Raw genomic sequence first — 11,401 nt, 5'->3', positions numbered from 1 at the left:
TGATATTCAATCTTAAATACTTCAGTATGCATCTCCTAGGAACAAGGACATTCTTCCACATGCAATTCATATTCAATTTTCCTTAACTATCCCATAATGGCCTCTACTGCCACTCGTTTCTACCCTATCCACAATCCATATATTTCGTTTTGCCATCTTTTAGTCTCCTGCAATCTAGAACAGTTCCCCAGATTTTTTTATTGCTCTTTCATGATACTGACATTTTTTAGTAGTTTTGCTCTGTTTAAGAAATGAATGTGGGGTAAAATGAAATATCTATGGATAGAATGGGGGTGGAGGTGGGGGTGTATGGGGAGTGGTTAGGAGTGTAGTATCTTCTGGGAAAGGTCAGGTATGGAGTGAGGCTGATAAATCAGTTGGGGGCTGTTGAAATATCTGCCTTAGGGAAGAGGCCACATCAGGGGAGAAGGACCATGAGAAAAATAGGGGTAAGTAGGAGGGAGAAAATGCCAAGGGCCTCCTGGGTAAGGCAGAACAGACAGGTCTAGAGTAGATATGTTTGAGGTAGAGCAGTTACTGGAGTACTACGAGTATGTGGACTATAGTGCCATGAGTGTGTGTGTATATATTCTGTCTCTGGGTGGAAGGTGTTCAGAGTGGTAAGGTAGATTCACTGGCCCAGGGACTCAGATGCCACCTATCTTGTAGCTTCATGCTCCCTGATTTGTTGCCTTGGCCCACATGGACCAAGATGGTGCACCACTGTACCGTCACAGCCAGTGGGAATAGAAGTATGGGAAGCCGTGGCATGCCCTGTTCCTCTGAGGTAGCGTTTGCCCACCTGGGCACAATTTACATTGGAAGCTGGGTAATTCTGTGTTTGGGGGGCTGTCCTGTGCATTGTAGGATATTTAGCAGCATCCCTGGGCTCTACCCACTACAGGTTACTAGCATCCTCCAGTTGTGACCATTAAAGATGTCCCAGGCATGGCCAAATGTCCCCTAGGGGCAAAGTCACCCCCCCTCGTTGAGAACCACTTCTTTAAGGGTATTACCCAGAAGTCTCCAACAACACTTCTGCTTAAATCCCACTTGTGGCCAGAGCTTTGTCACTTGACCATCCTAAGGGTACTGGAGTCTTGGAAATGTCTGCTAGCCAGGTGTCCAGCTAAATGTTAAGCTAAAAAGAAGGCAAGAAGCTAGCAGATTCTCCCGCAAATTCTGTAGCTGATCGAGTAGGTGGCCCTGTTCTTTTTATGTTCCAGGCTAAGTTTTAGTCATTAATCATTTTAATTCACTTGCATGAAAATACTGGTGGTAGGGAACACTAGGCACAAAAAAGTGACAAGCCCTTTAGAAAAAGGATGGGCTTTTGTTACCCTAGAAAGCTGACCAGGGTGAGTGAGAAACTGCATTCTGAAATGGAGGCTGGAGAAGATTGAATTTTCGTCTGTGTTTCAGTGCCATCTTGTGGACATTTATAAATCCTACCATTCGTCACTCTCATCTGGCATTTTCTTTGATTTATTTTAGACACTAATTTCAAATTAAAAATAACCCTTATATGGGTTTTAGGAAGACTTTAAAAAGGTCCTTGCAGCCCTGGCTGGGTGGCCCAGTTGATGGAGTGTCTCCCCTGCACCAATAGGTTGCAGATTTGATTCCTGGTCGGGGTGCATACAGGAGGCAACCAATCAATCTCTCTCCTTCTCTCCCTCTCCCTCTCCTTCTCCGTCTCCCTCTCTCATCACTAAAAACATATCCTGGAGTGAGGATTTTAAAAAAGAAAAGGTCCTTGCAGATAAGGAACTCTTTAAAGCAGGGTTTCTCACCCTCAGCACTATTGACATTTGGGGACAGATCATTCTTCGTTGTGGAAGCTGCCCTGTGCATTGTAGGATGTTCAGCAAAATGGCCGAATCTCCCCTTGGCATGGAGGCAAAATTACTCCCAGTTGAGAACCATTTCTTTTAACAAAGCACCTAAAAATTCCACGCTCTATTAAGACCATATGCTAACAATGATCTCATATCAGCGTGTCCTGGGGGTGGACAGGTGTGTCCGGGAGAGCTAGGAGAAAACGAGGCTCCAGCTGCAGCATGACATGCCCTCTTTTTTATACTCTGGAGAAGTCCCAGCAGCTGGAGATCAGATTGAGATATGCCAGAAGACCCGGCGAGAGGTTGTACAGCTTCTTGAAACCCCACGGCAAGGCAAGGAAATCTTCAGACACCGTTCCCTAAAGCAGAAAGTAGCACAGAATAATCCCAGACTGTGATACTGAGTGCCCAAAAGCCCCGTGGAGATGTACAGGTGTGGCTGATCCTGCCAGGTGGGCCTTTTAGAGCCCTCCGGGAGCCCTCTGCCACCTGAGTGTTGTAGAGAAGCGCTGGTTGGGAGCCCGTTCCCTGGCCTCGGTGATGTCGGTAGTGCTAACACTCCTGAGATTTTACTTTGAAACTGGGTAAAGGAAAGGTAAGTTTCCTAGGAGCATGCCCTCTCAGGCAGGGCTTTGGGTCGCTCGTTTCCCTTCCGTTTCACCTTCCTGGCAAACTCCTGTCCCGCCACCCAGACGCTCTTTCAGTGGACGACCTCACCTCCTACTGAAAAATTGAAGATGACCAGTTGCAGAATTTATCACTTCAAAATGTGTTGCCATCTGAACTCCGTAATGACCGTGCGTCTTGTTTTAGAAGAAGAGGGCTCTTGGCTTCTGCCTGGGCCAATCCATTCTTGTGTTCTTGGCATCCAAACCCACGCCCTCACACGCACCTTGCCCAATTACACACCTCTGTCTTACATCAGCACATGTCTTCTCCCCAGCCCCTTTTGCGTCTGCATCAATCTCGTCCAGGCTCTGATCTTGGCAATCGGTTTGGTCGACTTTTCATCTCCTGCACCTTACTCTTCTATTCTTCAACTTCTCTTTGTGGTCCTACTGCTGTAGAAAACGACCTACTTTGATTCCCTCGCCTTCTACAGCCACCTCCCCGAGGCTCTCTGCTGGCTTCTTCCTAGCTATTATCTGGCATTATTTGGCCTCTCTGCAATGTTTGATACTATTGGCCATGCCCTCTTTCTTTGCAATTACCCCACTTTCCCTCCCCAAGTTGCAAAAGTAACATGTGCTCTCTGCACAGAACAGATCACAAGAAGAAATACACAAATCTCAGAAACCAGGCACTTAAGCACAAAAGGAAACAAGACACGGTCCCATTACTGTAAAATACCGGCTCTTCATCTTTAGAGTATGTCCTTCCAGGTTTGTGTTATACTAATACATTTCAACACATACATGCCACTCTCTTGCTTATATACACACATATAAAACCAAAATGGGTTCTTGTTATAGATCCTTTTGTAACCGTTCCTCCAAACGCTGACTCAACAACGGAATTTAGTGTGCAGGATGTTTATTAAGGAATGACCTCGGGGCCAACACCTATGAAAGGGAAATGAAAGAAGCAGGACTGGGTAGACAGGATTTCTCAACTGCTGGCATATTGACCTAGATGGGTAATGCTTTACGGTGGGGCTGCTAATTGTGGACGTTTAGCAGCATCCCTGTCCTCTACCCTCTGGATGTCAGTAGCACCCACACACCACTCTCCTTCCCCAAGTTGTGACAACCAGAACTGTTTCCACATTGCCAAGTATGCGGCTGGGGGAGGGGGGCTGCAAAATCACCCCCAGTTGAGAAGCACTGGGCTAGAGAGAAGAGTTGAACTTGGATGTGGCCTAACAACAGCCTCTGTGGAACCCGCAGGCATCTCAGGAGCTAAAACGGCCTTTCTCAGTTGTCCAAGTTAGACTGAGATGTCAGGGCCTTTGTTCTCTCATAGGCAGCAGTCACTGGACAGGAGCCCCGGGAAGGGGGCATGGTGTTGGGTGAGGTGGCTTTCTGAGGCTGAAGCAAGTCCTTCAATGAAGGGGCATCTGAGCTATGCCCAGTGTTCATGACGTGTGTTACTCCACAATTGTCCATTTCCTTCTCAGCATCTTCTGTTCCATGGTAAAACTCCTGAGAACTGGGGCTATGCCTTATTTGGTTCTGTGTCTTTGAAACATAGCATACCACCTGGGAATGAACACTTGCTTAATGGCCCAATGAAATTAAATGGGATGATACTTGTGGTTCTTTGGATATTTGCAAACTTAAATACTCTAATGAGAGGCTTCATGATGCATTTTCTTGAACCACGGGAGACTCCAAAAAGATTAATCTGTATTTATGTTATTATATTAATTCATGAGTACTTTTTTTGGAAGTAACAAGTCAGTATCAGCAGATAAACAGTACTGACCTAATCGTTAACAGTATTTTGAATCTTCAGTAGATGAGATTCTTTACCGGTAACTTATAAAGATGAGTGAGGAATGGCGTGGGATGGAGCCAACTAATTTATGAAATATTACTCAGACTTCAAGTCATGAAAATTTCTGCCTAAATAGATGGAATTATAACACACCACATCTCTGCACAGCTCCACAAAGTGGTACCCATTTCCATCCAGCAGAGGGCACAGCTATACAGAGTTATTGCTGGAGAAACACTTTCAAAAGCAAATAGGAAGTGAATTCATCTCACAGCCATAGGCTGCAGTGACATATCATCACATGGAAATGAGTGTAACTACACATCTGAAGTTCCATAATGTGTTGTTTGGAGACTGCATTTCCAACTCGATTCTTTCACGTTGTTTTTTATGTTAATCTCTAAGTATTACCATACGATTTCACTCTTATGTGGAATGTAATGAACAAACTGAACTAACAAGCAAAATAGAGACAGACTCATAGATGGAGAGCAGGATGACAGCTGTCTGGGGGTGGTTGGGTGGCTGGGTAGAGGGACTGAGCAAATAGGAGAGAGGAAAAAACCTCATGGACACCAACAACAGTGTGATTTCCAAGGGGGAGAAGGTCTAGGGAGGTGGAGGAGGGCAAAGAGGGTACCTGGTGATGGAAGGAGACTTGACTTGGGGTGGTGAACACACAATACAGTGTACAGATGATGTGCTGTAGAACCGTGCGCCTGAGACCTGTATAATTTTGTTAACCAGTGTCACCCCAATATATTCAATGAAAAGGAAAAGAATAACACTGTTAATTTCAACTGACTAAAATTATTTGAGCCCAATAATGTGTAAGGGTGTTTTGGAGCATCATTTCACATATGGTATGTTTTCTGTTTTCACAAGATATTTTAAAAGTTATGATACAGAAGCAGACCTATATATATGGTACAGTGTGTCCCTCACAGTTAAAAAATCAGGTGAATAGTGCCCCCCCACCAATATTTTCAGATTTTGCTTGGCATGATGAGATCATGTGATGAAATGGACAACGGTTTGTTTTAGGGGATGAAACATTTGCCTTTGTCCCTTACTGGTTGTGACGCCTTGGTCAGGGAACCACTTCTCAGAGCTTCTCTGTGTTCTTCTGTTAGTAGAGGAATGCTAATGCCCACCGGGCCCCCTTCACAGGTGGGCAAGGAGTGTTCCCAGTATAAGAGCCGTGCATGTTGCCCATGAGGTGCATGGGGTCGTCGGGGCCACGGTACAGGACTAACTGAAGCAGTGTCACGAAGTGTCCGCCAGATGGTGTAAGTACCTAGTTTTCTCTCAGTGAAGAATTTGAATGAATCCCCAGGATCTTGGGCAATGCAGAGCAGTGGGAGAACAGATCTCCAGGGGTTAGATTACTGCTAATCTTAGGAGGAGGGCTTTGATTAGTGTTTTGACCTTATTTTTACCACAGTCTTGTAAAGCTGGTCACTCTTCAGGTACGTTTCTTACTCTACCTTAGGTACATTTGTAATTCAGAACTACAAAAGCACATAATAGCTATATATGTATAGATGTTTATTTATTACACTAGTTCTTATGGATAATTAGTGAAGTTGGAAGCAATTTAGGAACATGGCAGCCATCAAAACGAAAATTGTGACTATTATGGAGGTACATGGAAAGATAAGTCTGGTGGATAGTAAATAAAATAAAAGCAGAATGAATTAAATATTGTGTTAGTAACTATGTCAAAATGGAAAGCACATGTGGCTGGAAAAGAAACGCAAGGAAGATGGAACTGTAATAACCCTGACAGAACTTGGAATCTCTGTCTCTCTGTATCTCTTTCTCTCTCTGTCTCTCCTTCCATTGCTGTAATGGTGACACTTCGTAGAACACGACACTTCTAAAGAGATTTTCATGCTTTGCTCGAAATACAGTAATGCCTAATGTATCCAGCATGTTACGGAGGATGTGGCATATTTAAATGACTTATTTAAATCATTTAAATAAGAATGGGTTTTTTGTTAAAAACTGTTAACTGGTTAAGAATTAAGATATCATTTCCCCCCATGATCTTCGCTCACTTAAACACAAAAACAACTGCAAAACGATGTTGGCTATAGATCTAAAGCATATTGCATACTTTTCTGCCCCCTCCAACAGTTTCCTGGGTGTATCTTACTCTTGGCTTTCTCAGTTTTGTCACCATGACTCAATCTCTCCCCATTAGAATACAATGTTGCCCTTACATGCAGTCCAACTACAGGGTTATTTGCCTCTACAAGGCATGATCAGATATCTGAGTTTTGATTCCTTGGTTCTTGTTTTGTCAGGCTTTCTATCTTGTTGCTGTTGTTTGGTCTTTTTCTCTCTTGCTGTCTCTCAGGTGCCATTTCGTGGTTGCCAGTGTCTCAGGCTTTGGCAGCCTTATTTTTGCAAACCTCCTAACAAATGTGCTGCTTCTAACATGCCTTGTTAGAAACTCACACAGTTCAGTTTACGAGAATTACGTGCAGGGAGCTCTAAAGGGCTTACCACTTTATGTAAGGTTTTGGACAGTGGGGAAATGGCCATATCTATTTTGGATGCTCAGAAGTGTTCAGACTTATTTCCTAGCTCTTGGCTGTTTCCTGGATACTTGAGGTCTCAGGGAAATGACCTATGCACGAGGGGCATGCTGCTGCACGGAAAATAAAATGCTCACTCTCAGAAACAAAGCATAATGGTAGTCAATCCAGTCGACCCCAACCAATCGATGGAAACTGAAAGCCAGAGTCAAGTAATCAACAGTCATCAAAAAACCCACGCTCACATCTGCACCATTCTTTTTCCTTGTCACTTCATCCTTTCCATTCATAGGCTTTATCCTGGTCTAAATTTCTCTCTAGTTTAGAAGGAGCAATGGAACAAGGAAAAGCAGAAATTAGAGAATAATCATTTGTGATGCAAGAATCATTTACCTCTGACAACCAAGAAATAGCACGTATTTTGAACACAAAAGCATATTTTAAACATAAACCAGGTTACTAGATGCAATGGAGACTCAAAAGAAGTAAGCATTTGTGCTCTCTGCCCTCATCTGTTTTAAATGAAAGAGTTAACTGCAGGATATAGTGGACCGTTTGTATAAGTAAAACAGAATTAAATGTAATTAAATTACACATAACTCTTTGGGAATCTAGGTGTTAGATAAATTCAGATATTGCTGCTACCCAGAGTCAGTGCTATTTTGAGTTCTGGTGTCTAAAGTAAGGCTCCAATGTAATGGTAGCCATTACGGAAGTATAGACTCTTTTGAAGAGCATTTCTACCATAGCTTATTGAGCTCCATCCAACTCTTGAAAGGTATTTATAAACTTACAGGGCTGGGGAAAGGTTTTTATACTTCCCAGCCTTCTTCTTACTCCAAAAAAGCCCCAACAAAATGGGCAAAAACCACAAAACAGAATAAGCAAACCCACCCCTTAATCTTCAGAGTAGTGATTGAAAGATAACTTGTAACGGGACATAATTTTTGGTTTCTTTTGTTTAATTCTGAAGAACCTTGCAGATTCCATGGATCAGTATGTGAGAAATGACCTACATTTAGATGCGTGTTTGAGAAATGACCGTCTTCTAAGAATCAATGCAAATTGCTAGACAAGTTTTTGTCCAGTGTGATTAGAAATGGTCATCGGTATTGGAGAAATGATCAGAACGCACACACTGTTTTATTGCTTATGTGCAGGTGTAGATTGCCCAGGGAAGGAAAAGAAGTATACTTGGAGTGAACAGCAGGGTTATGTTCATATTAGACAAGATTCCCTGGTCTTTGTGACAGAAAGCTCATTGAGAAAAATGGTTATCATTTCCATAGTTTGAAGACTATCTTAACGAAAACCTATAAGGCCCTATTGTCATCTGAATAAATCACATATTAGAAACTGATGCATCTACTGAGTTCTAGATTATTCATGATAGTAGAGACAAGGTTAACTTTTAGAAAAAACCACTCAGTCAAACATATTGGAATAATAAAAAGAATGTTTAGAGCCTCAAAACCATTCTAAACCAGATTTTATCCAATAACTAAAATTTGTTTTTACGATGTTGTAAAAATTATGAAATAACAAATATCCTTTCCAAGTTTTTTTGCTCATTTTCTATTGCAAATAATGATGGGAGGCTAGATGGCCCAAAGGTTAGGAACTAGAGAATACTTCCCTTCTGGCTATAGAATGCTATGGATGTCTACAAATTTGATGATCAGTAGCTCAATGGATGTTGAGAATAGTGTACACAGTCAGTTTATTAAGTAACCATTTGGTTTTCTATTAAGCTAAAGAAATATAATCAATTTAATATGCATAATTGATAAGGTTAGTTTAATTGTTTATAGCAGTGGTTCTTAGCTTTGGATTCATGCGGGCAACACATGGAGAGCTTTAAAAATCCCTAAACACTGGCCACATCCTAGACCAATTAAATGAGAATCTCCTGGGGCTGGGACTCATATCAGTATTTTTAAAGCTCCCTGGGACGTTATAATACACAGCTGAGTCTGGGAAACACTGCTTCATAGAATGTTCCTGCGTACTCTTAGTTAAGTTTAAGTACATTAGAGACTCTTTTTCTTAAAACAATCTTTGACAGTCTGTTTCTTTAACAGTCTTTAGGGACTACTTCTGTTCTCTTTCTTTTGCTTTAAACAAAAGCAAATCATTTGAAAAGAATCATCTTATTTATTTTCTTTTATTCCTCCTTTCTTTCTTTTTTTGGGGGGTGGTGGTGGAGGAGGCTCTTGTTTTTTCTGCCATATTGATTAATATGCCATAATATATGGCATCAAGTCATGCTAGGTTTGAATACAGGTTGGACTCTTTACTAGTTATCATTGATCGGCAACTTATTTAATCTCTAAACTAGCCCACTCCCATCTATAGCAGGGATTCTCAATGGGAGGTAATTTTACTCCCTAGGAGGCATTGGGCAATGTTGGAGACATTTTTGATTGTCACCACTTGGGGTTTGCTTTTGACATTTAGTGGGTAGAGGCCAGTGGTGTTGCTAAACATCCTACAGTGTACAAGAGGTCCTCCACAGCACAGGTTTCAGGCTCCAAATGTCACTCGTGCTGGGGTTAAGGAACCTTGATGAACAGAGTGAGGCTCTGGAGTATGACAGTACGTGTTCATATTCTTGTTCCTCTACTTTCTAGCTGTGTAATCTTGAGCAACTTTTACTATTCCAGCGTGAACCCACCTGAAAATGTGACTATTGTCAGCACTCACCTTGGAGTTGATAATGATGTTTAAGTGGGTTAAGGCATGTGGAGCCTTAACAAAGTGCCAGGTAGCTATTTATCACCAGAATATGTCTCCTGTTCTGGAGCATTTATAGCCTGTTGTCAGGGTCCTTGAGATCACATGTTTGACCACACTCTCAACAATCCCAGTGTTCATGACTTTGTGGTAGGAAGGTGATAAGGGTTGAAGGGTAGAGCTATCTTTGAATATACACCTGCTTTGGATAACAAGCAGAAATTCAGAGGCAGTCCTACACACACTGTTAATTTCCTTCCCCAACCTTTCATGTTCCTCTCCCAGTTTACAACTAGAGCTGGACACCTGTGTTGAAGTGGACTGTTCAAATAAATAAACTTGGACTGGCTCAAATAAAAAGTCAAGAACATTCTTGTAAGTGCTGCTTCTAAGGGAAGAGGGCTTATTAGCAATCAACATGGTTTATTCATAAACTTTATATTTATTATTAACAAGGGACATATGGCTACAGGAATGTGAAACTCAGGAAAGAGTTCCATGCTGCAAATACATTTGGGAATCATTACAGAAGAAGTCAAAGTTCTGGGAGAGAATAGAAGTGAGAGGAAGGGTGTAGGGAGGAGAGAGAATGGGGCTCAGGATACAGCCCAAGAAATCCTGCTTGGCTAATATTTATTGCAGACCTACTGTGTGCTTGCCAGGCACCTTTCCAATCTGCTCACCTCCTACTCCCTTAGTCCTCATGCCCATGTGCTGTAAGTAAATGAAATAAATCTTTACCGAAGACAATTTTTCCATGTGCCACTTTAGGAAAAAGAAAAAGGCTTTTTTCACAGAGGGTGTGCAAGACACATCACACCTGTCCGAAGCCCTTTTGTCCACTGTACTAATTTTGGGCTGAGGGGAGTATTTTAGTCCCCCCCCCCACACACACACCTCTGGGCGCTTTATGTCCAAGCCATTAGGATAGAAAAGAGAATCCAGTTTTAAAGTGAAGCCCGAAGACCACCCCATATTTCACCAACCCTTATAAGTTCTTTATATATTTTGGAGATCAAACCCTTGTCTGAGGTAACATTGGCAAGTATGTTTTCCCATATGGTTGGTTCACTTTTCATCTTGCTGATGTTTTCTTTTGCCGAGCAGAAACTCTTTAGTTTGATGTGCTCCCATTTGTTTCCTCTTTGCTCTAGGAAATATGTTGGTGAAAATGTTGCTACATTGAGTATCTGAGATTTCCCTGCCTATGTTTTCCTCTAGGACTTTTATGGTGTCACGGCTTACATTTAAGTCTTTGATCCATCCTGAGTTTATTCTCGTGTGTGGTGTAAGTTGGTGGTCTAGTTTCATATTTTTGTATGTCCCTGTCCAGTTCTCCCAGCACCATTTGTTGGAGAGGCTCTTTTCACTCCATTTTATGTTTCTTCCCCATATGTCAAATATTAGTTGACCATAGAGACGTGGGTTTATTTCTGGGCTCTCTATGTGCCACTGATTTATATTTCTGTTCTTATGCCAGTACCAGACTGTCGTGATCACCGTGGCTTTGTAGTACAGTTTGATATCAGGCATTGTGAGTCCTCCTACTGTGTTCTTCTTCCTCAAGATTGCTGCAACTATTCGTGGTCTTTTTTGGTTCCCTATAAATTTTAGAAGTAGTTATTCTAGGTGTGTGAAATATGTCGTTGATATTTTAATAGGGATTCTGTTAAATCTATAAATTGCTTTGGGTAGTATGGACATTTTAATGATGTTGATTCTTCCCATCCGTGAACATGGTATATGCTTCCATTTATCAGTATCTTCCTTAATTTCTTTCTTCAGTGTTCTGTAGTTTCCCGAGTACAGGTCTTTTACCTTCTTGGTTAAGTTTATTCCTAAGTACTT

The 11,401-nt window shown here is 41.9% G+C and overlaps 1 protein-coding gene across 1 annotated transcript in view; it reads left to right on the top strand.

The window, feature by feature from the left end:
* Positions 1-712: 712 nt before the first annotated feature.
* LOC149990062 (A-kinase anchor protein 4-like) overlaps positions 713-11,401 on the top strand; it is an 86,856-nt gene continuing 76,167 nt past the window's right edge. The window contains exon 1 of the mRNA XM_090265683.1: positions 713-829. Coding sequence (XP_090121809.1) covers positions 713-829 — 117 coding nt within the window. The remainder of the gene's footprint in view (positions 830-11,401) is intronic.

Source organism: Furipterus horrens, unplaced genomic scaffold (genome assembly GCF_987537825.1).
Source record: "Furipterus horrens unplaced genomic scaffold, mFurHor1.1.pri manual_scaffold_31, whole genome shotgun sequence".
NCBI classification, from domain to species: domain Eukaryota; kingdom Metazoa; phylum Chordata; class Mammalia; order Chiroptera; family Furipteridae; genus Furipterus; species Furipterus horrens.
The sequence above is the reverse complement of the archived record's forward strand: the minus strand, read 5'-3'. Positions and strand labels throughout refer to the sequence as shown.